General features: G+C 37.5%; 1 protein-coding gene and 1 pseudogene across 20 annotated transcripts in view; one reads left to right on the top strand and one right to left on the bottom strand.

Annotated features, from left to right (window-relative positions):
• ANK2 (ankyrin 2) overlaps positions 1–25,391 on the top strand; it is a 272,404-nt gene that overhangs the window by 156,995 nt on the left and 90,018 nt on the right. For 17 of the 20 annotated variants that reach the window (XM_036064262.1, XM_036064263.1, XM_030313210.1 and 14 more), the window contains 7 exons: positions 1,929–2,027; positions 8,412–8,609; positions 11,518–11,616; positions 12,230–12,328; positions 17,138–17,335; positions 22,565–22,663; positions 23,367–23,465. In XM_036064262.1, the coding sequence (XP_035920155.1) occupies positions 1,929–2,027; positions 8,412–8,609; positions 11,518–11,616; positions 12,230–12,328; positions 17,138–17,335; positions 22,565–22,663; positions 23,367–23,465 (891 nt within the window). The remainder of the gene's footprint in view (positions 1–1,928; positions 2,028–8,411; positions 8,610–11,517; positions 11,617–12,229; positions 12,329–17,137; positions 17,336–22,564; positions 22,664–23,366; positions 23,466–25,391) is intronic. The other 3 variants (XM_036064265.1, XM_030313228.1, XM_036064269.1) reach the window with 1 other exon arrangement.
• Positions 11,499–11,711, bottom strand: LOC115513265 (annotated as a pseudogene).

Genomic DNA, 25,391 nt, shown 5'->3' with positions numbered 1-25,391 from the left:
TATAAATCCATCCATAAGTAGGAACTCATGACACCATTACTTCTTATAAGGAAATTTATTTTTGTCTTTATTTCTACTAACATTAGTAAAATTGCTATACTTCTGTTAGTCTTAGAAATAGAATAAAGATACAAGGGCTTTTTGTGATTGTTTAATAGTTAGATCTTAACCATCTATTTAGAGACAGGTTAAGTGATATAGAAAACAAGTTTGAAATCGTGGGTGTCCAAAGAGGAAAAATCTTGCCATACACCCAAAGGTTAAGGACAAATATTGCTATTCCAATAATGTGTTTTATGAGACAGCACACTTCAGATACATTTACTTTACAAAAGTCAAAACTTGTCATCATTAAGGCCATTAGAGGATAAGTGAATCATCAATAAAACAGAAAAAAATATAGAGTAGACATCCAGGTTAATGCTTTCAAAATCAAATCATTTGAAATGAATTTTTCATAACTTCATAAGGAATGGGTCTCTGATACTAGGAAATAAAATGAACTGTGAGCTATGTACCAAACTTAAGTTGTGCAAGGAATCAGAAGAAATGATTCACTGGAATTTGTCAGAAATATGCAATTACCACAACCAACTTTAAGATCAATTGCATTTCTTTGGAGTGGTTTACTTTACATAGTTGAAATCAGCTTTATTTTCTAGAACAGTTGTGGTGACTAGAAGTAATCCCTTCTATTCCAGTGTGTTGGTTTTTTATAACTATAAAATTGTTTGGAAGAATGAACCCCTGCCTTCTTCAGAACAACATGGGGTTTTAAAATACGTTGATTAAAACAAACAAACAAAAACTCCTCTCTCACAGGCAGTACTTAACAAAGTTTTCAATGACAAAACCCTTTCATCTAACCATCATCCTTCATGCTGCAACTTAAGCTACCATTTCCTGACAAGTGTGCCCTATCTTGATGTGGCATGAAAATACTTGAGGAATGACCTGATGCCTGGTGCTGCCCACCTCAACAGATGACGCTGTTAACAGTTGCTTTACTCATCTCTTGGTAGTTCTCTCAAATAACCGTCTATAATTAAATATGCTCATTAATAATAAATAGGGGACATCCGGGGCAAATCACATTTCTTATGTGAATAGCCATCGTCTAGCCTCACAACACAAAGACAAATTGAATGTAAAAGCGTTTATTATGGAAGTAAATTTTGAATTCTGAAAAGGAATGACTTATGTATAGTACAAATGATGTGATTTTTTTTTTTTTTTTTGCACTGTGTTGACTTGATCTAGCATGTAGAGTTTCTCCTTAAAATGGGGTCAAGTTGTAATCACATAGTCAAGTGTGACAATGACAGATTTTAGGTTTGAAGGATAAAAGATAACACCTGATGTATTTTTTTAATGTTTATTTATTTATTTTTGAGAGAGAGCGAGAGAAGAAAGGAAGGGAGGAGGAGGAGGAGGGGGAGAGAGAGAGAGAGTGAGAGAGAGAGAGAGAGAGAGAGAGAGAAACCCAAGCAGGCTCTGTACAATCAGTGCAGAGCCTGATGCAGGACTCAGTCTCACAAACCATGAGATCAAGACCTGAGCCCAAATGAAGAGTCAGATGCTGAACTGACTGAGCCACCCAGGTGCCCCTCACCTAAAGCAATTTAAATTATGCCAAATTAACTATGAAGTTAAACCTCAGGGTATACCGGATTTTTGGGTAAGTTCACTTGTTTGTCATGGACTGAAAAAAAAAAAACCTAAAAAACATTTGTTTTATCCTTATGAAGATGGAGAAGATACAAAACTGTGTTGTTTCAGACTAAATAATTATGAAATAATTATACCTTTTCATAGATTTCCTAAACCTTTGGATTGATTGCTGAATTTCACAAACAGGCACATTTTCATCCTTGACCATTCAGAGCAGTGAATTTACTTATGACTCAATGGTCTCTGTTTCCCGGCAGCGTGGGGAGACTGCATTGCACATGGCAGCCCGGGCAGGGCAGGTGGAAGTGGTCCGATGCCTCCTGAGAAATGGTGCCCTTGTCGATGCCAGAGCCAGGGTACGTGCTGGTGCCGGAGGTTCTCTCCTACTGCGTGCATGAGTTTCACCTTTATGACGGAATGCTATTCTTCATGTCCCTGACTTGGAAATGCCATGGATTGTACGCAAAAGTATCAATTCAATAGCAGTTTTACAGGCAAAAAAGGAAATGGTATAGTAAATATACACAATGGAAAATGCACCCCAATTTCAGAAACATTAACTTTGAAAAAAATGTATAATTTAGTCTCTAAGAAATATAGCATTGACTGGCCTAATAATTTTTTAACCTATGGAAACACTTTTACTTATATCTTTTCATGAATTTAAAAAATTTACCGTATTATAGACATAGTATGCGTATTAAAATATATTTCTTACCATAAGCCAATCAAATTGCCACAGACATTCCTTACTAGTTACTTACAAGCAAATTATACTCAAAGTTTTAATGTTGTACCTTTATCTCTATTATTATTTTCCTCCTTTATATCATGAATTATACTTTTCTTCTTACTCTGATTTTACGTATTTAGACAGTCTGCACTTCTGTGATTCCAAGTAGAACAATTGGGGTCTGGAGATTACTTGATCAGATTCTCTTGTTTCTAATTGCTTCAAATCCCTTCACAGCGTGATTTTTTCCTTCCTTCCTTCCCTTTTTTTTAAATTCACTTCCCATTTGCTTTTCTCACCTTCTTTCTCTACACTGAATATGCTAGTAAATTTTTATCAGTGTACTATATCTTCAATTTCCTTTTTCATGTCGTTCCTTTAATTAATTATTTATTTATTTTTTTGCACTAGCATCTTTGGGATTCTCTCTGCTTCAATATTTGAAGTACCTAAGCTAGAACTCACTTCAGCTTGACTTGTACCATCATGACTCCCTTTTAGAAATGGTATTGTATTAGAATGAAAACATCTGGCTGGAGTCCTTACACATTGTTATTTCAGGCAAGTCATTGCACTTCTAGGTCCTTAAAATATAAAGGTTGGACTTGAAACTCCTTTGCAGACTTCCTTAATATTCTCTGACTCTATGAACTTAATAGAATTTTTTCTACAGACCTTCATGAAAAATCCAGTGAAACATGGGCAGCCTTAACATTACTCTTGTCCTTTTGGATTTTATCTGCCTTTTTATCCATTGTGTGAGCAATGTAATTTATATTCTTTGGTAATCATCATTGGTATTTTATGTTCTTCTATATTTAGAGCTTTTGTTATCCAAACTGTATTCTTCTCTGCCTTGGCACTTTTCTTGTTTCCTCTCACCCCCAAGACTTTTTTTTTTTTTTTAACATTCATTTATTTTTGAGAGAGAGAGTGAGCACAAGTACCTACGAGTGGGAAAGGGGCAGAGAGAGGGGGACAGAGGATCCGAAGCTGGCTCTGCGCTGACAGCAGAGAACCCAGTGTGAGTCTTGAACTCACGAACTGTGAGATCATGACCTGAACCTTAGCTGGATGCTTAACTGACTGAACCACCCAGGCACCCCTTCCAAGATTAGTTTTTAAGAGCAGTTTTAGGTTCACAGGAAATTGAGAGGAGGTTACAGGGATTGCCCATATATTCCCTCCTCCCACACAGGCATAGGCCACCCCGTTATCAACTTTCCCTATAGGAGCAGTACATGTGTTAGAATTGAGGAACACACATTGACACATCATAATCCCCCAAAGTCAATAGTTTACATTAGGGTTTACTTTTGGCGTTTCACATTCTGTGGGTTTGAACAAATGTATAATGACATGTATCCATCCTTATCATACAGAGTAGTTTTACTGCCCTAAAAACCTTCTGTGTTCCACCTATTCTCATTTCCTTTCAAGCTTACCTGGCATTAGTCATTAAAAATACACACACACACACACACACACACACACACACACATATATACATATGGTTAATCAATGCACTCTGAGTATCATGAACTTCAGTATTTTTACCAGAAATGTGGTAAATATTTGTAATCCATATTTAATAGTAAAAGGGTTTCCTGTTTATCTCTCAAAATTAAACTGCTTAATATCTTTCTATATTCAAATTTAATGTATTCTATTTATTTTATTTTATTAGAGAAAGAGAGAACACAAGCAGGGGAGGGGCAGAGAGAAAGGGAGACACAGAATCTGAAGCAGGCTCCAGGCTCTGAGCTGTCATCACAGAGCCCAATGCAGGGGTAGAATTCGTGAAGCACAAGATCATGACCCTAAGCCCAAGTCAAATGCTCAACCGAGTCACCCAGACACCTCTAATTTATTCTATTTTTAAAGGAAATTTGCTTATTTTCATATATCTTTGCCAATTTTTTGTGTTATCAATTTAACCTGTTATTTATCACCTTATGCTTTTTTGGGTACCATCTGCAACCCCTTCCTCAGAAACCACTGGCTACAGACTCTTTACTGTGAAATATTATAACATTTATGTATGTGTTTATTTTTACACACAAATTCCATCAATTCTATTGTTTTGCTTCTCTTTTGCAACTACATTTAATGCCATGGTCTACATATATAAACATCTATAATTTTTTGTTCCTCCTTATTTAAGTATCACATTTTATGACCCTTTGTTTTTTCAACTCCACCACCTACCCTAGGATGCAAGTGAAATTCCTTTCTTATAGCATCCTTCTGTGGTGGACAGGAGAAACTGCCATAGCCTTATATAAAGGCATGCTAATGAAAGGTCATTATGCATGACATCACCTGGGGATCCTGTTAAAATGCAGATTGAACTCAGTAGGGCTGGGATGAGGTCCAAAATCTGTATTTCTAAAAACTCACAAGTGATGCCCATGTTCCTGATCCTGGGATCATGCTGAGCAGCAAGAAGCTTTGGTTTTCCTTTTCACATGTTCTATTTTAAGTTGTACTTTCACCATGAGTTTCTATTTTTATTTAGCCCTTTAGGTTTCCCTGGAAATCTTTGATTTAGTTAACATTTGTACAGCAGTTTATACTTCATAAAGTATTTTAACACAAGTTATCTTCTTCAACACACAGAACAACCCTGTGTTGTAGGGTGGTTTAGAGTTCTAAAATTCAAAATGTTTCCGTCTTGCCTGAGGTCATGGAATTAGAAAGGATGAGAAAAAGGTTCCTCCTTGGTTCTGTGTCTTTCTCCTAGGTTTTCTCTGCTGACATCGTTATCTCCGTTTCAGATGAAAAGGGAGCCCTTATCTCTTTCATCTAAACAAACAACACGATTCTAATTAGTCACATTTCCCACCTGAGCCAGGTTATCTTACCAAGCCTGGGTACCATGCTCATTCAGGAGGTGGGATGGGATGATTGGCAGTCCCCCCAGAGCCACGTGTAGTGTGGGATGTCCCCTTCCCCCAAACGAGGGAGGGAGGGAGGGCTCTTCCCAGAAGAGTATTGAACAGAAAAACCAACATCTATCTGTTCTGTTTTACCTGCTGGTTTCCCAGCAAGCATACACACATGCCTGCGCTTCTGAAAACTCTCTGTTAACCTAATACATTGCTTTATAATTCACTCTGTGTCAAAGGGGAGATGGTCAGCAGTTACACTCAGGTACTACACTGAACTCCAAGGGCAAGTTCTCTGGATAGTCTATACTTCTTAATCAGGTTTGGAAATAATATCTCCTGGTTATATAATCATGGCACTACTCCTAATTTATAATGAAAGAAAAATCATGTACTCACAACAGTATCTCTCATTTGAAAAGTGCAAGTGGCATACTCTCTTCAACAGTCAAGAACGTAAGGCATATTTTGCTGGACAGACTGGGGAGCATGGACTACAGTGGCGTAAGTTTGTCAGTCAGTCCATATGCTTGCCCTCAGACTCTGCTCTCATCAAGGTTCTTCCTTGTCCCGTATCCTCCATGGACATGACCGAGAGAACCCCTGGAGCCTGCCCATTGGGGAGCTCTCTTGCTTTAGGTGCCCATGTTCTGTTGGCATTATATGGGGGGCTGACATTTGCTTTGGGGATTGAGCAATAAGAAGGCCCCTAGGCTTAAACTCACTTGAAACTTAATTCACCTTAAAATTTTAGTCAGCTCCCAGTTGATTAGGTTCCTGGGAATCCTGTTAGCTAAGAACTAATAGCAGAAATTTTATCAAATCTTTGAACCTTGTCCCAGCCATTACTGTTTCTGACCCTTGGTAAAGGAGTTGGGGCTCAGCAAGTCTTCCTAATTTGGGAAGACTGTAGCTTGTGGTAGTAAGGCAGAGCTCATCTCTTCCTGGTCCAGGCTGTATCACAGTCAATGGCACTTTATGGTGAGGGAATAATTATTGCCCCTTATATTTGAAAGAGGCCTAGAGGATAAGCTAACCACCACCACCCCCCCCCTTTAAATCTCTTTCCATCAATATTATTTTCTGTGCTTTCCCAATTCTTTGCCTTGGCTTGAATTAACTTTAGCTTGGGATAGCAAATTCAACTCTTGCAGTTCAACAGGGAAATAAATAATTCTGCAAACCTTAGAGGTCTTATATCTCTAGTTACCATTGGGAAGACTTTCTAACCAAATTTGTTTGTTCTTTTTTTCACTTTCAGATAGGACTGTACCAAAAGTTGAGGAAAGTAGGCAAGACAGCTTATTTCTTAACTTAAACAAAAACAAAAACAAAATGAAGGAAACAAAATCAAGTGCCTGAATGCTCTGTAGTCTGAGAACCAAAGGACAACTTAACCAAATACTTGGCTGTTAACTAGCCCTAGATTAAGATGTCCTCATTGCCCCAATTCTTCCACTCACTCATCAAGAACACCTTTTAGATTATGTCACTTGCAGTACCCACCTCTATCAAATTGTTGGGCAGAAGTGCAAGAAGGGAAACCCGGAAACAACAGATATTCATGATAGCTATTCTCAAGTTCTTCAGTTCTTTTATTGTTGTTGTTTTGTTCTCCATTTATCCTCATTACTCAGTTTTCCCCATTTGTCTATTTTCTCTGCTATATTTTTAAAAGCAGTTGTATCTTCTGAAGTGTTGTCAGTCTCCTTTCCTATTGAGAGTCGCTTCATTCTGTTAGTTTCCTCAGTGGCCAATGTAACCGTGTCTATTTCTGTAGAATGTATAGAGGAATAAATATCTTTTGAATCCAATGCCTGAGTTCAAGTCCTGTTTTAATAGCCTGGTGACAATCCTGGAGAAATACTTTAATTCCTCTTAATCTCAGTTTTCTAGAAAATGATACTAATACTACATTTTACGCCTTCTTTTCAGGTCTTTTGTAAGACTAGGTTCAAGTATGCATCATACCTGAAGGAAGTTTATAAATTGCAATTTTTCAAATAATTCCAGTTCTCTTACTAAAATACTTGTATTATTGTTATTTATTATTTACTTTTCACCACCCTGAAATTCATACAATGCTATTTCCTCTCATCCTGAATACTTCTTCTTTCTGGTACTTTAAGACACTGCATTTATTTGAACAGCTCTTCCCCCACTCTATTATATCTTTTTTCCATTCATTCTTAGCTCAGTATGCTGACCCAGATTTTCCTTCCTCACTCTGATTATGACATGCCTTTGGACAGATTGTAAAGACATACCTGTTTTCATCACTAAGATTATACTCAACTTTCTTTTTATAAGAAGATGGCTTGGCCTGGTTCTCTTAACACTGAAATGAAAGCATTTTTCTGACTACACATTAGAGTCAGGTGATTTCTTGAGCCTCCTCCAACCTATCCTCCCTGTTCGTAGTACCAACTATGTCTTCTCTGTGTTTCTAAATGAAAAGCACTCGGCAAATAGTTAACCCCGTTTGCTTCTTGCCAGAGTTCCATTTCATCTTTGAAGTCCTGGATCCAAGTCCCAGAACTATATGCAGTGTTTCCTGGAACAGCATTTTTTTTTTTAAAAATCAGATTATGATATCTTCTTTTTATGCAGTCCCTTCTTGAAGAAAATGACCAGCATTTGTATCCTTGGCTTGTTTGAGTTAAGTAAGGACAGTTTTCCCTGGATCCCTTTTTTTTCCTCTGGATATGGTTCCCAGAATAAGTACTGTCTCTTAATGAAAGCTTTTGGATGAGAATCTAGGTCTTAGGCCTCTGGACTAGATTTTTTTTCTTACTCAGAACCACGAGTTGGTTTCTATTTAAGCATTAGTGGGGGCTAAAGCCTTAATGAGTGGAGAAACATGTGGGTGTGCCCCGGAAACAATGACCAAGTTCATGAAAGTACATACTTCTAGAAAAGTCTAAGGAAGATTTTGTGACCAAACAAGTCACCTCCATAACAAAATATACCATAAATCATGGTCAGAGTAGTAATAATATCCTTTTGGCGAGGCGCTGCTAGAAATTCCAAGGAGACATCAGGAAACATCTGAGTGAAACATGTCGTCAGTGAAGTTTGGCTTGTTTTGGCACTAATTTTTTACTTGACTTGAGTTGTAGGAGGAACAGACGCCTTTGCACATTGCCTCTCGCCTTGGTAAGACAGAAATTGTCCAGCTGCTTCTACAACATATGGCTCATCCAGATGCAGCCACAACAAATGGGTACACGCCCCTGCACATCTCTGCCAGGGAAGGCCAGGTAGATGTGGCATCAGTCCTCTTGGAAGCAGGAGCAGCTCACTCTTTAGCTACCAAGGTAAGGGGATGGCTCCATGACAACATGGACCGGGAAGGATCTGAGTCAGGATTCCTCTGTTCTACTATATGGAGTATCAAGAAAGGTAGATCTCCTTTAGGCCTCTGACTGCTTCCTATTTAAATATTTTAGATTCATTTTCTAAATCATCAAAGGGGATTGTGAAATTCCATACCATACCTTCAGTAAAGAGTGCTAGATTCCATCTTTCTAGTTAGATTTGTTTCTAATACAGGTATCTAGTGCTTTAACTGATATTATTTCCATAGAGCAAGGGCCACTTTCTCTTCTCTTTCCATCATAAAATGTATAATGTAGTCCCAAGAGAAAAAATATAAGATTCCCAAATACATTGAACTAGTATTACTAATGAAGAAAAAAATTGCATTAAATTGGCAATACTGTATTTGCTAAGAGTTTTAGTACTATCTAGAAGTTTACCTCACTTGATCTTGCAATTTTCTAACTGTGGTGTCAGCCAGTTATCATTCCCATTCTGCTCTCTAATATTTATAGGCTATATTCTTGCCTGGGTATGTACAGTCTCTAAATAGAGCTGTGCTAGAAAATCACTTTATTAGTTGTGTATTCTTTGTATATGCCAGCCCGAATTTGACTTATGTTCGGAGTTTCATGCCGGGGGAGAATAATTTTTCTCCACTTTATTCATCCTATTTGAAATTCACTCTGTGGATGTGACTTAGAATAAAACACAAACACACTCAGCTAATCAGTGCTAAAGAAATTGGACGAGTACAGAAGAGTAGGGAAATGAGACAAGTTTAAAGCCTACCACAAGTGTGTTGTTTGCAAGGCAAAACAATTCCCATGAGTACCGCAGTGATTCATATTATTTAAAAGACATTTTCAATTTGCTCATAGTAAATAAGCATAAGTACTACATCTGAGGGAGAAGTATGAACTGGAGTAGTATTGTCGCATCTGTTGTACTAGCAGAAGGGGCAACTGCTAGCTATGACTTAATCTGGTTGCCTGTGGCATGTTTTCAATGTAAGAAATTGATACCTATTCAAATGCTGAAATCTGAAGAGTTGCCAGGAATTTAAAAGTCATTTTTTAGAAAAACCCAAACCCAGAAACTAAGCAACAAACTACTAATAGCAACAACAACCACCCAAGAGAGACTGGGTGACTGTCTCGTCAGATGAAGGTGGTAAATAATTTCAGGTATCTAAAATATAGAAATAGAGAATAAAATATGGTGCCTTCCAAAGTTGTTTAGGATTTCAAAAATATGTCTAGAACAATAGTAAAGTGCAGCAGTCAAATGGAAGGGAATATTAAACTGACCAGTTTAACAGTGGAACTCACTGGGGTTCTGATGAATAGTTGACTCATCATCATTAAAGCTGTTGGAGTGTTTATACATATCAGAGGGTAAATGAAGTCCTGATGAGGTTAACATAGGGAAAGAAGGAATGTGTGACTTGAGATGCTTTCCAACCTCTATTTTGTGATTCTACATTAAAGATTCTATGTAGTTTTGTCTAGTAATAGGTTCCAAATTTATAAAGGGGCTGGATCACTCTTCCAGCAGGACTTTAAGGGTAAGGCATTTATTTTTCTTCCTTACCACATGGTTTTTTTCTCAAAGGATTCTTCTTCATCCTGATTGTCACACCAACCATTGTGTGCATTGAGCAGACGGAGCACATTAACAGTAACTGTTGGCTTAAATGGGCTAGTGCAAGGAGGAGGAAATACTTCCTGTATTTGTCCCACACTTGGAGAAAGTGAAAGACTCACTCTCCTCCAAGGACTTATTAGTGCCAAAGGGTTCAAAAAGAAATAAAAAGAAAAACAACATCTTAAAAGTAATTTGCGTGGTGACACTGTGAACGGGCAATATTGTTTCTGGGGAGATACTCTGTATTGCAACGGAGGCTTAAATGGTCCCAAGGATAAGCTATATCTTACACCACCTACTGCAGGCACATTTACTTTGTGTGTTGTACAGGCCCCGGTCAGCTTTAGAATTCTCCCACTCCACTGTAGTGCCAGAAGAGCATGTGGCTAGACTGTCTGGCCAAGAGGATGGATTTGAGATCATGGTGTAGGAACTGTGCCATCCTTGAGATCTGAGCCCAGCGACTTGGCTGTTTTTGTAACACACTGCTAATTACAGAGAATGGCATTAGTCAGGCACATAAGTCACTGAATCTATAAACATGGGTAAGAGAGCATTCTTTTAAAAAAGCTTTACACTGTGGTGGGTTTCAAAGTCTGATGTCAATCAGCTCAACATTGTGCCAGAAGTAGAAGTGTATTTTACAAAAGGAATTGGTCTTTTATACAGCGCGGGTCTTCTGGGAAAGGGGATAACAGGATGGGAGGTGCTTTTTAGTAGTGAACATTTTTTTCTCTGTCAGCCATTTATCCTGCTATTTCTGCAGAAGATACAAATCAACTGAATCACAATAATAATATATATTTTTTTACCATTGCTGCTGAAATATCCTAAAATTTAAATGAAGAAATTTGGAATTCAGGTATTATAAAGAGAAGGCAGCTATTGTCTCAGTCCTATTAATTTTAGAGACAAGAAAAAGCCAAGCTCCCCTCCACATCCTGCCCAACTCACTAACGAGAGCCATTTTAGGGACACTGGTAGCTTTTATAAATCCCAACCCCATAAAGTCAAATGTCAATTTCTAAGCCCTCAAAATAAAATTCGTTTTGTTCAGTCTATTAAGTCAAACTCTTGTGCATTAAATTTCCTTCTTTTTTTCTAGTCCTTGTTTGTGGCTCACAGATTTAATGCTTCTCATTATTTCTCCCAAATAGAGAGACCCAATATAGTTTGCTTAATATGTTAGCAAATAAAACAAGTTTTGTTAGGAGTCACAAAAATAAATATTACATTTTACTTTTGTTCTTCACATTCCAGAAAGGTTTCACTCCCCTGCATGTAGCAGCCAAGTATGGAAGCCTGGATGTGGCAAAACTCCTCTTGCAACGCCGTGCTGCTGCAGATTCTGCAGGGAAGGTAAAGGTTTTTACTAATACGTGACATTTTTCAATTAGCAATAATCGCGCCTCGGATAAACCTCATTGGCTACGATACTGCCACTGTGCAAAGCTAATATGTGACATTTTTATAACTCAGTCAAGTTGGAAGCTTTGGAGATCTGTGCTTCGGGATATTTTTCCCACTCTCCTGAAAGGAATATGAAAGCAACTGATGAAACTATGCCAAATAGACATGATGGCTCTCTGTCCGTGACCTGTCCACATACACACCAATTTAGAAGGCATTTAAAGCTGTGCCTCCAATGTATGTTCTTGTCACAGCAGGGCCCAGAACATCTCTAAATTTAGAACAGCCCTTTCAATGTTAACGTAGTAATTCTTGCATAGCATTTTAGACTTCTTTTTATGGTGGATATCAAGATAACCTGTGCTAATTTAAGCTCAACCAAGCGTTTTCAGTTTTAGCTAAGTTTCTAATATGAAAACCATTAGGCATTTATTTGATTTTTTTATTGACCATATTAATTAATTAACACGGACTTAATATACATCGGTTTCCATGCATTTTGGTAGCTTCAGGGCAGCTAACGCTAATTTATTAATGCTGAATTTAAACACACCCTTTACAGAATGGCCTTACCCCACTCCATGTTGCTGCTCATTATGACAACCAGAAGGTGGCACTGCTGTTACTGGAGAAGGGTGCTTCCCCTCATGCCACTGCCAAGGTGAGGACCGCAGACAAGGGTTTACAGATTCAGGGTATAACTATAATCTGACCGCACGTGGGAATTTTTATTTTTTTAAATTTTAATTCCAATATAGTTAATGTACAGTGTTATATTGGTTTCATGTGTACAATATAGTGATTCAATAATTCCATAAATCACCCAGTGCTCATCATGACTAGTGCCCTCCTTAATGCCCATCACCTGTTTCACCCATCTCCCCTCTGGTGACCATCAGTTTGTTTTCCATAGTTAAGGGTCTGTTTCTTGGTTTGTCTCTCTCTCTCTCTCTCTCTCTCTCTCTCTCTCTCCCTTTTTTCCTTTGGTTGTTTGTTTTATTTCTTAAATTCCACACATGAGTGGAATCATATGTTATTTGTCTTTGATTTCGCTTAGCATAACACTCTCTACCTGCATCCATGTTGTTGCAGGGAATTTTTTTTTAAACACATGCTATGGTATAATTGCAAGTAGTTCTAGTGATAGTAGCTTTTGATATTGACTTTTTAAAAAATTTTCTACCAGTTGCTTCCACAAAGTCATTTAAGATTTTTTACCAGTCAGTATAGATTAAGGGGATGTGCCTACGAACCAATTAAGATGACTCTTATTGCCAACACTCTGTTTTAGAGACTGAAGTTTTGAATTTTGAGAAATGAAACCTCATAAAGGTAGATAGGTTTTTTCTTTTCCCCTGTAAACAGCGTGTTCTCCTATAACATAACCTTTGAATTGTTCATTCCTTTAGACTTCAATTTTTTCATTGTGGTATATGTAAGACTCTTATTTCTTTTTCTTTAAATAGTTCATCCATGTCAACTATAACATACATCCTTTTAAGTCCCTAGGCTAGGAATTCCTTTTTGGTGTACATGTAGCACCAATTTCTGAGATGGACCCAACTAAGACTTGTACCTACGGATAGGGCATCTTTCGCCATTGGAGCTGTCCCTTATTTACACTGAAAATACACATGAATGTCATATGATACATAAAGTAATCATTGTACCTTTCATTAATTCATTCGGCAAACATGTACTGAGGACATATTAGGATTTATTTAAAAAGAAAAAGTATTTATTTTGTTAGGAAAATAGTCACGTAATGTTAGATGACATAATAAAACAGCGCAACTACCGTTTATTAGCCAAGCACTGTGCCTACCACTTTACATGCAATATCTCATTTAAATTCATAATAATCCTTTGAGATTGGTGTCATAATAATCTCTATTTTACAAATAAAGAAGCGATATTTGAATAGGTTAATTTGTTCAAAGTCACATGACTAAAAAGCAATGGAGCTAATATTTGGCCTCAAGCAATTTGACTTTAGAACCAGCACTCTTTTTTTTAAGTTTATTTATTTATTTATTTATTTACTTATTTATTTATTTAGGTAATCTCTACACCCATCATGGGCCTCAAACTCACAACCCCAAGATTAAGAGTCAGATGCCCAACCGACTAAGGCACCCAGGCGCCCCTAGAACCAGCACTCTTAACCACTAGGTCCACTGTGTCCCAAAGCAGTAGAGAGAGAATTAGTCTACTTCTGTTATACAAATATGTACTCACATGTCTATTTAAATTACATAGTTATACATATATAATAAAATGGGATGCATTATATAAAAAGTATACTCTGTATAATATTATATATTTCATATATAATTATGTTACATATAAATATACACAACTTTGTACATATAACTACACATATGTCTACATATATATTTATACATTACATATGTATGCATATTTTATTGGTACAAATATACACTAACAATAAAATACTTAAACTATCAAAAAAGGAGGACAAATATTGATAATTATGCTTATCATTCTTATTCCTTGATACTCTTTTCTTAGTAATCTCATCAATTCTGTATTTATTTGATGTCTTTCTTCCTGCTAGATTATAAATACTTGAAGACAGTAATTATGTAATATTCATTTACATATTCCTGAATTACCTCATACAGTATTATGTGGGTTCTCAATACATTTAAATGAAAGAATGAAGGCTAAGAAACTATTTCAATGGAATAAAAAATATCTGCTCACTTAACATGCCAGTATTTTTTTCATGAACTTTCCAGGCTGGCCATTATCAACATAGATATGAAAGATTTCATCAATACCCAACAATACTTTAACTCTTCCTATGTATAAAGAAAGGATTGTGGTAAAACATTGTTCTCCTCCCACAAGAGACTCTCAATCTACTTGGGAGAGAAGATCTAAATTATAAAATAATCTGTATGGTTTTGCCAGAGAGACAAATATATCCCTGATCTCTAGCCTCTATGGTGTATGGTCTTAGCCACATGCATGGAGTCCAGAAGACCAGGTAGAGCAATCCTCTGCTCCAGAGTTCACAGTAGGATGGGTGTTCAGGAGACTCCTCTGGTATCTTCCACTCATCCACCCCAGCCTGTCAATGAGCATGAGTCCTCTGGGACTACTTCAAAAAGGCTTCTTGGTTTGGACCCTCACTCCCATCTCCCTTTTTTTTTTTTTAAATTTTTAAATGTTTATTTATTTTTGAGGGGGAGAGAGAGAGAGAGAGAGAGAGAGAGAGTGAGCATGAGCGGGGGAGGAACAGAGAGAGAGCGGGAGACACAGAAGCTGAGAGAGAGAGAGAGAGACAGTAAGCATGAGCGGGGGAGGAACAGAGAGGGAGAGGGAGACACAGAAGCTGAAACAGCCTCCAGGTTATGAGCCGTCAGCACAGAGCCCGACGTGGGGCTCAAACCCATGAACCATGAGATCATCACCTGAGCTGAAGTCGGAGCTTAACCGACTGAGCCACACAGGCACCCCTCCCATCCCCACTTTTGACTATTCACTGCAACCACCTGTCCCAGCCACAGACATAATCTCTTGGGCCTTAGAATCTGCTTCTTTCTACCAGAGCCCAGAGCTTTTCTTAGTTTTTATTGGATTTTTTTTTTTTAGTTATTTGATTCCAAAAAATGTCACTGTACATGAAGTATGAGGGCTCTTCAGATCTTTTAGGTCAAGTATCTACTGGACAGTCAGATCTCTTATATTGTCAAAATTGACACTCTCTTTGATGATCTCTTATGTTGTTTTGATAAAACCTGCTGTTCTCATCCACATAAGTCTCTGACTTCCTAACCTTGGTAAATTTATTCTGATAATTCATCTAATTTGCGTAGAGCCTATGTGCAGGGATGGGAGATGTTTGGATGGAAGAAAATATACTACAGTGCCAAAAAATACTAAATTTATATGGTCCATAAAAATTTAGTGTCCTTAAAGGAGCTCTTGGTTCTAAGTGCTGTGTTCTAGAACACCTGAAGCATCTGGGACCTACGATAATATCATGAAAAGGCTTCTAAGGAGAGTTGCCAGATTTCCTCAGCAGCTGAAAGGGAAATATCACTTATTTGAACTGAAAGAGGCCTACTTTTACTTGGAGAAATGGGGGGCAGAGTAGGTAGATAACATAGGACATTGAGGAACAAGATTCGATGATGGCATATAAAGACATTTAAATTCTGAAAACTACTTTTTATTTTTTGGTTCCCTTTGCAGTTAGGCTTCAGGAAATAACATAACCTAAAATGACCCCTTATGATAAACTCACAAGAAGCAATTGATCGTTATGCGGCCTTTACCTTCGTTATAACACAGTTAATGTCAAAACCACCATTTTTAGTTTCTATTACACATTTTTCATGGAAAATTCTACCAGAAAAAGAAAATTCTACCTTTGAAAAAAGAAAAGGAAAGGGAACAATATAGGTTCCAGACTTACATTTGTTCCATGGGTCTGTTTGTTGTTTCTTTTAACCAAGTATAGGGTTTAAGGTATAGCTCTTGCCAGCAAAGTCTGAATTCCTCTGGTCCTCTCTACAAACTCCCACATAAAACTAGTAGCCTCATATGTCTATTTTTGAGCTCACAGGTTATAGAGGCAATGGGAGATCTAGGATTTTACCTGGCCACAGGATTAATATAAGCTAGTTTTGTTTTTTTTTTTTTAAATATCTTTTCTATTAGAATGCAACCGCTTAAAGACAGGGATTGTATCTTGTCCACCTTTATATCCTCACACTCTGCCTGGCATGTGCTAGCTACTTACTAAATAGCTATTGAATAAGTAAAAAGTACAATCCAGCTAGAAGCATAGTCGCAGGAATGTTATAACAAATATACAATATAAAACATACAATATAAAATTCCATTTTATTCTGTACTGTTAAAACTGTACCCAAAACATAGCATTTAGTTCTGGGTAGCACAGTTCAAGACCAGTGTTGACAAACTAAAATCAGTCCAGAACAGATCCTCCTTAATGGAGAGGTCTGGAGATGGGGCTTCTATCAGGAATAGTTGAAGGACTGGGGAAGTTTAACCTGGGAAAGAAGAGTAAAGGGAGACATGAAAACCATCTCTAGGTATTTAAAGGACAGTCATAGGGAAGAGGAACCTGGCTTATTTTATGTTGCTCTGCAGGAGACAACCTATATTATAAAAAGAGATGTTAAGCTTTGGGGTTTTTGTATCTATACCTGTCTTACAGTAGAATGGGTGCCTTTTGATGTTGGTTGTAAAGATATGAGTGGGTGTTGTTGGATGGGAACTTTAATGGGTAAGAATCTAGATCTACTGTAAACTCACTTTTTAACTTTTCTATTGATTAGAGATTCTTATTTCCTATTGAATATATATTCCTACTTGAATATATATGCAAAGATATATATTAAGGCAAGTGTCAAACTTACGATGTATATATGTTTTTGTTTTTGTGTTTTGTTTTTTTGTTTTTTGTTTATAGAATGGCTATACTCCTTTACATATTGCTGCCAAGAAGAATCAAATGCAGATCGCTTCCACACTCCTGAACTATGGAGCAGAGACTAACATTGTAACAAAGCAAGGAGTAACCCCACTCCATCTGGCCTCACAGGAGGGGCACACGGATATGGTTACCTTGCTTCTGGATAAGGGAGCCAATATTCACATGTCAACTAAGGTATTCTGTTTTTGCCTCTTGTTTTAGCCAAGAGTCTCTCAGATGAGTGTAAAGAGAAACCAATCAAACATAACGTGTAACAAAAAATGGGGGATATATTAAAAGGAAATAGAGATATCTTATAGAATTCAAGGACAGTAACAGTCGAGTCTTCCGATGAACAAGAAACCACAAGGAAGCAAGAAGCGGACTCTCTGCCTATATGGCTACATTTCTGAATCTTGACTTTTCCCTGTGAGTCAGTTTCATTTACCTGTCTCTGCAGATCTACTTTCTTTGCTTCTCTGTGAGCAAAGTGATGACCCCATAGCTCCGAAGAGGTAACATCACTTCAGTTTAAGAAGTCAATCCAGATTGCCATAGTACCTGCTCGTCATAATCCCAAATTTCAGAGAGAGACAGTAAGAGTGAGGGATACAGAGAGAGGTGACAGTTCTCTGGGATCTGGCCCAAACAACTGCTTCTAAGCTGTTGGTCCATGGCCACTACCCAAGCCATTCTGGAGCCTGATTGACATCAGAGGCACCTGAGAGGTTGGGGGGTGGGGACAAGGAACTCGCTAGAAGTCTGTATAGCCAACTTCAGCCTAGCCTGGGTAGTTGTGGTGGTGGTGGCCAGGGAATTAGTGTTTTTAATAAAGAACTGCAGTCATTTAAGCCTTTCCCCAGAAAATGGCTCCTGAGGACAAGCACATTAACTGTAATAGAGCAACAGTTAGGAAGAAGAGGAAAAGATACTATTCAAATATGAAAATATTTGGACTTTACAAGTACATGTCTGTCTATACATCTCCCTCTTTCTCTCTCTCTGTATATCTATAACTCAACCTACCTACCTGCCTGCATACCTACCTACCTATCTATTTAATGTATAGTAAAACATTATACTTACATATACTCCCCTGGAGCCAGCTGCTGAGAAACTAAAAGTTGAAGCCTATGTTTATAAGTCAGTTCATCATTTATATATTTATTTTTATTTTTTTAAGTTTATTTATTTATTTGAGAGAGAGAGAACAAATTCCAAGCAGGTTCCGTGTTGACACAGCACAGAGCCTGATGCAGGGCTCTGAACCCACGAACTGTGAGATCATGACCTGAGCTGAAATCAAGAATCAGACATTTAACGGACTGAGCCACCCAGGTGCCCCAAGTTAGCTCATCATTTAGATCTCTTAATGCTTTACATAAGACAAGTTATAGGTTTAGTGAAAATTAAGTTTCTTAGGATTTTTCACAAACGCACAAATACAGTGTTTTCTACATCTCACCATTGAGCTAATTAATGCTTTTGGAGACTCAGTTGTAAATTGGTCTTAATAACATTTATCAATATGTTATGTAGCAGTATGTCCTTTAGAAATAACTATGAAAAAGACAGTTGTCTTGAATGCCTCTAGAGTCCTTTCTGTGTCTTTATCACTCAGAAATGCTCCAGTAAATCCCCTTACCCTTATACACTGCTCTGTTCTCTATCTAAAGTCCTCACAGATCCTTTTTTATAGTCAGAAATAATTATAGAGTTAGCTCTCCAAAAGATATTTTTTTATTTTAACATGAATGAACATGATTAAGCCTTACATTCAATGTACCAGCTGTCATTACAGTCTGGACATGGATTTCCTTGTGGTCATCTAAACCATGCCATTCAGGTGGTCATTTACCTACTGGGGATATTCTCACTATGAGACCAATGGTAGAATACTTCATTTAACATCAGTATATGAAGAGGGCAGAGAGTTTTTATTGTCCATTAAAAAACAAATATGCATTTGAAAATAAACACAAGAAATTCATAAACAAATCAAGCAAAATTTTGAGTAGAATGAAATTCTAGGCATTTCATGAACTGATCATGCAATGCTTCTGATACTGCTATTTTTAATTTGTAAAAATGGTGTACTCATATCTGAATCAGTTAACTATGTACTCTCTGATAGTATTCTTCTAAACGTATTGCTTCCTTTGAGGGAGTTTTATCAGTCAGTCAGTGAATATTTATGAATATTTTTGAGTTGCATACTTCACAGTGAAGAAATATTTTCAATTTTGAACCACAAACTAATTATGTTATCTTCATAACAATGATTTCAATATTAGATTTGAGTGCTGTCCTAAATGAAGATATGATGTATTTGTCACTAGAATAAAACTTTAGGGAATACGCTTATATATATCTTAATAATAATACAATATATAGAATCTATCTATAAAAATATAACCTTACCCTTGGTTGGTATTATAATGAGCTAATGCAACTGCAGGTAAAAAGCAAAGCCAGTGATTACATTTTTCTAAGTCCTTTTGAACATGCATATATTCTTTTGCTATTCAAGACCAACTGCAATCAATAATTTCATACTCTCCAATGATTACTTCTCAATAAGAACTAAAATATAGAAATTATATTACATTTCTTATCCAGTCACCATGTGATAATGAAAAAACAGTTGTAGAGTCCACTAGTGCATTTCAGGAAATAAGTTCCTCTTTTTGTAAAGAAGTCCTTCAACATCTTCTATTTTCTTGATTTATTAGAAAAGTTTTCAAATTTGATTTAGGTATGCAATTTTATCAGAAAAAGTGTAGAGGATTCTCATCTTGGCTGTTTGCAATCTTATATTGTAGAAAATCTATTCTGCAAATAGTATAGAAAACAGCAGATACATTTGACATGCCATTTAAAATATCTTTGAGATAGTTGATGATCATTTCCCTTCGTAGTCACTTCAATGACATTTTAAAAGACCAATTGTGTCCATAAAGAGAAATATTTTTATGTTTGCTGTTTTCATATGAAGAAACTCAAAATGAGGAAGAATCTTCTGTTTTGTCCTTATATTCATGTTGTTCATACTTTAGGACCATATAGTATTTGTTTAGAAGGACATTTTGGGGCACCTGGATGGCTCAGTCAGTTAAGCATCTGACTCTTGATTTTGCTCTGGTCATGGTCTCATGGTTCATGAGTTCAAGCCCCGCATCGGGCTCTGTGCTGACAGTGGGGAGCCTGCTTCTCTCTTTCCCTGGCTTTCTCTGCCCCTCCCCAACTCGCCCTTTCTCTCTCTCTCTCTCTCTCTCAAAACAACAAATAAACTTTAAAAAAAAGTCCTCTCTTTCAAAGTTTATTTATTATTTTGAGAAAAACTTAAAAAAAAGTCCTTTTTTTTTTCCAAAGTTATTTATTTTGAAAGAGAGAAAGAGCGAGAGCGGAAGTGGAGGAGAAACAGAGAAAAAGGGAGAGACAGAGAATCCCAAGCAGGCTCCACACTGTCAGGGCAGAGCCCGACATGAGGTTTAAACTCCCCAAATGTGAAATCACAAAATTAAGAGTTGGATGCTTACCCAACTGGGCCACCAGGCACCCCAAGAAGTGAGCACATTTTAATGCAAAAGGTCTATTTTCCATCTCATCCTGATGGTTTATAGAACTCAAAGCTGAGCTCAGCCAAAACTATAAGGATTTCAAAGCCCCAGGCCTCAAATAAAAAAACTTCTCTCTAGTTGGAGAGTGTTTTTCTCTCTGTACATTTATTTTTTTAATTTTGTTTTTTAAAGGTCAGAGGACTTGTCCATTTCTAGGAGTATTCCCTGGCTAGAGATCATGAACTTTCAAGAACATGGCTTAGCTGTCTCAACCTAACCTGACTGCAAATCCATGGTCAGGGGAGGCTGGTCGATTCTAATTGGATGTGAATTGGGAAAGTGGAGGTGGGGGTGGGAGTAGGGGTGGGCAGGTGGATGGGGGCTGACAACTCAGAACATAAAGAAACTACCTTAGTATACAGCTGCAGGATGTACAGGAAGAGGATGAATATCCCAGGTATTTGAGCAATAGTAGGGGGAGAGAAACATGGAATGAATATACTGCTAACTAGCATACAGGGAAGAAACTTTTGTTCACTGATATATTCAAATACCTACAACACTTCATGGCATATGAAAGGTAGTCAGAAAATACCCATTAAATACACAAATGATTTAGGATTTAAAGGGATTCTTTTAATGTCAGTTTTGTTTGTTAGAAACTACTTGCACGTGTAGTGAGGCTGCCAGATTGTGGCATTGACTTAATAAACCAGTTTTTCCCTCTTCTTTCATCTTGTATTAATTCATAACTGTACTTTAATTGCATATACAAATAATCAAAATATTTACTTGATGTGTATATGCCAAACATTTTACATTGAGCTGGCCGATTTATGGTGCTGTATATAAATGATGGGGTCACGGGGCGCCTGGGTGGCTCAGTCGGTTGAGCGTCCGACTTCGGCTCAGGTCATGATCTCACAGTCTGTGGGTTCGAGTCCCGCATCAGGTTCTGTGCTGACAGCTCGGAGCCTGGAGCCTGCTTCCGATTCTGGGTCTCCCTCTCTCTCTGCCCCTCCCCCTCTCATGCTCTGTCTCTCTCTGTCTCAGAAATAAACATAAAAAAAATTAAAAAAAAATGATGGGGTCACTTTTTAGTTAGTATTTAGAGGAAACTCCAAGATTGTATACTATCCTTGGTACTGGAGAAAACTGTTCTCAACTCATTTCCTGTAACCTTGTACATTTTTTACATTGAGACGATATTTTATTGATGAAAATACAGATTATTGCTACAGTTATAAAGTAGAAGTTGGTTGACTGATTATTTAAGGGAATAACTAATTTCAGCAGGTGGCACAGATGGATTTGAAATGAATGTTGGGGCGCCTGGGTGGCTCAGTCGGTTACGTGTCCGACTTCAGCTCAGGTCATGATCTCACAGTCCGTGAGTTCCAGCCCCACATCGGGCACTGTGCTGACAGCTCAGAGCCTGGAGCCTGTTTCAGATTCTGTGTCTCCCTCTCTCTCTGACCCTCCCCCGTTCGTGCTGTGACCCTGTCTCAGAAATAAATAAACATTAAAAAAAAAATGAATGTTGTTTGGAAGCTTATTAGCTGAGTTATTTTAAGCACATTATAATATAATATAAATACATCATATATAATATAAATATTTAAGTACATTATAAGTACCCAAATGTAGAAAATGTAATTTGTTATTGAAAGTGTTGATTAACTTAGAGAATATGTCATAAATGGAAAGACATATTAACTTTGAGGGTTTGTCTTAGATATCAAAAGTTGCAGGTTCTGGGAGACCCTGTGAATTTTCTGGGATTTTTTTAACAGCTATGACATTATAGATGATGAAATATATTTTCTTTTCCAAATATACCCATTTGCTTCCCTTCTCTCTCTAGAGTGGACTCACATCTTTACACCTTGCAGCCCAGGAAGATAAAGTGAATGTTGCTGACATTCTTACTAAGCATGGGGCTGACCAGGATGCTCACACAAAGGTAAAGCAAATCACCTTGAATAGTGTGACAGGTTCTGAACTGGATGACTCCCAGTAGCCCCCATTTAGGTCACCCAAGTCCAAGCCCCTCTCCTCAAAAGTCCATTCTGAATTAATTATGACTCTGTTTTGCTCACAAATCTATAACGGTTCTCCAGTTTTGCTGGAATCAAGTCTAAATGGAGATGGTGATATCAGGACCCTTTAAAACAGTGCTGGCTCAAGTCCACCCTCTCTCCCTTATTGCTTCTGCCAGTCAAGGTGACTTTGCTGTTTTCTTCCTGTGCTTACTTGCCTCCAAGCCCTTGGTCTTAAACTGGCTTTTCCTTCTCTATGCCATGAAACTTTTCAAGCCCACCTAAGCTACATTTTTCATGTATCTCTTCCACATCCGGCTATCAGACTCCATCTCTCATCTGTTTTCAGATTCAGTTATTTGTGTCTCTCTTGGGCCTTTGTCAGATGAAGTCACACACATGTCTGATTCCCTTTGCTGAAGTTCCATGTGCTCCGGGATCTGCTTCAGTCCATATTTGTATCCACAGAAAGTGTCAGTAATCTGCTAAGTAATACTTACACAGTGGAATAGAATTTCTACCCATCATACCATAGTTGAAATTCTACCTAATCCCTCTCTCCTTGAGTATTAACCATTAAGAGTACTTATTTATTTGTCTGTTTGTTTGTTTATTTATTTATTTTAGCTTGGTTACACTCCTTTAATTGTGGCCTGTCACTATGGAAATGTGAAAATGGTCAACTTTCTTCTGAAGCAGGGTGCGAATGTCAACGCAAAAACCAAGGTAAAATATGTGTACTCATTTTTATTTTCTATAAGCAGAAAGCTTCTGCCTTGTGGACACTTCACTAGCTCACCATAGCTACAAATGTACTTTTTTCTTTTTAGTTCTTCTGAAGTGATTTTGAATAAGCAATATAGTTTTGTACAATTGTTTGAGGCTTTTCATTCTCATAACCTTTGACAGCCAGGTAGGTTAGCTTCAGAACTACTTTTATTGTAGAGTTAAAGTAGCTCATATCCAGTTAACAATTTACCGCAGAATACAATAAAAGCCTGTTAGAACACTTTGATATTCTGGCTGATTCTTCATGTTGTTTCAAGGCCTTGGCCTGCCTTCCTGTCACCCCCTCTTTCCACATGAAGAAATGTAGACATGCAGCCTAGACCCTGAGCCTTTCATTTAAAAAAAAAATTAAACTAATATTTATTAAATGCAAGCTGTGAGTCACATATACATTATATATGACTTTATTTATATTAAATCATTTAATCCCTAAATAACCTCATAGTCAGATGCTAGTCCTATCTCCATTTTACACTGTGAATTTAAATAACTTATCAAAGGCCACAGAGTATATATTGGAAGAATTGGAATTCATACTCGGACAGTCTGCCTCAGGGCCAAAGCTCTCAAAGCTATGGTATAATGATCTAACTTCTACATCGCTATAGGTCATTAATGTCAACTCACTGTACCTAAAATCTTATCAGTCATCATTCAGTCTCCTACCTGACACTTATTCCATGCTATGAAATCCTTCTCTTGAGTTCTCTCACCTAGTCATCCTTTTCCTTGTTTTCGAGTCTCTATATTGTGACTTGAACTAAGTTGCCAGACGACCACTTCATAACTTCCCTACAACTAAACTAGCTTATCAGTGCTTCACTTTCTCACAACAGTATTTTCCTATACTGCGTCCTGTGAATAGCAATAGTGCTTCCCTTTTAAATGTGCGTGTACAACATTTTTATTAGCAGTACATACCTCTAAATCTCTGTTTTTATTGGTGACGCATGATAAAAGGTTGGGTATGTTCTAACCACCTCTTCTTCACCCTTAAGGGAAGGATCTCGCCCTCTAAATACAGAGGATATAGCTGAACACAGGACACTCAATATCATGTAAACTTTAAATCCATTGTATTTCACTTAAAAAATGTTTATTACCCTGTGATACCTTTTGCTTGTTTCTCCCAACTCCCCACCCCCTGCCTCTAGCAACCATTAATTTGTTCTCTGTATCTATGAGTTTGGATTTTGTTTTGTTTAGATTCCGCACAGAAGTGAAGTCATATGGTGTTTTCTTTCTCTAACTTATTTCACTTAGAATGTTGCCCTCCAGGTCCATCCATGTTGTCGCACATGACAAGATTTCATTCATTTTTATGGCTGAATGATTTACATTGTGTGTATATGTGCAATTGTATTTATTTATTCATTCATCCATTGATGGGCACTTAGTTTGCTGCATATCTTAGCTATTATAAATAATGTTGCAATGAACACGGGGGTGCAGATATCTTTTTGAGTTCATGTTTTAGTTTTCTTATAAATACCCAGAAGTGGAATTTCTGAACCATATGGTAGTCCTATTTTTAATTTTTTGAGGAACCTCCATACTGTTTTCCATAGTGGTTGCATCAGTTTACATCCCCACCAATCCCACCAACTCTGTCACATTTGGACTATCACATGGTAATGCTTAGTAAGGCAATGGTGCGTAAGGCCTGGGTTGCAAGTTCTCAAGGATAATGCAGAGCTGACCTGAGCCCAGATGTTTTTTCTAGTGGCAACTGAAAGGTCCTACTCAGCAAAACAAGGTTGGAGCATGACACCATACTTCCAGGCACTCAAATTGTTTCAAGGGAAAGAGAAGTGAATAATATAGCTACTGCTACGATGGCTAATATAACTTGCAGCTCCAGGT

Source organism: Lynx canadensis, chromosome B1, assembly GCF_007474595.2.
Source record: "Lynx canadensis isolate LIC74 chromosome B1, mLynCan4.pri.v2, whole genome shotgun sequence".
In the NCBI taxonomy this organism is placed as follows: Eukaryota; Metazoa; Chordata; class Mammalia; order Carnivora; family Felidae; genus Lynx; species Lynx canadensis.
The sequence above is the reverse complement of the archived record's forward strand: the minus strand, read 5'-3'. Positions and strand labels throughout refer to the sequence as shown.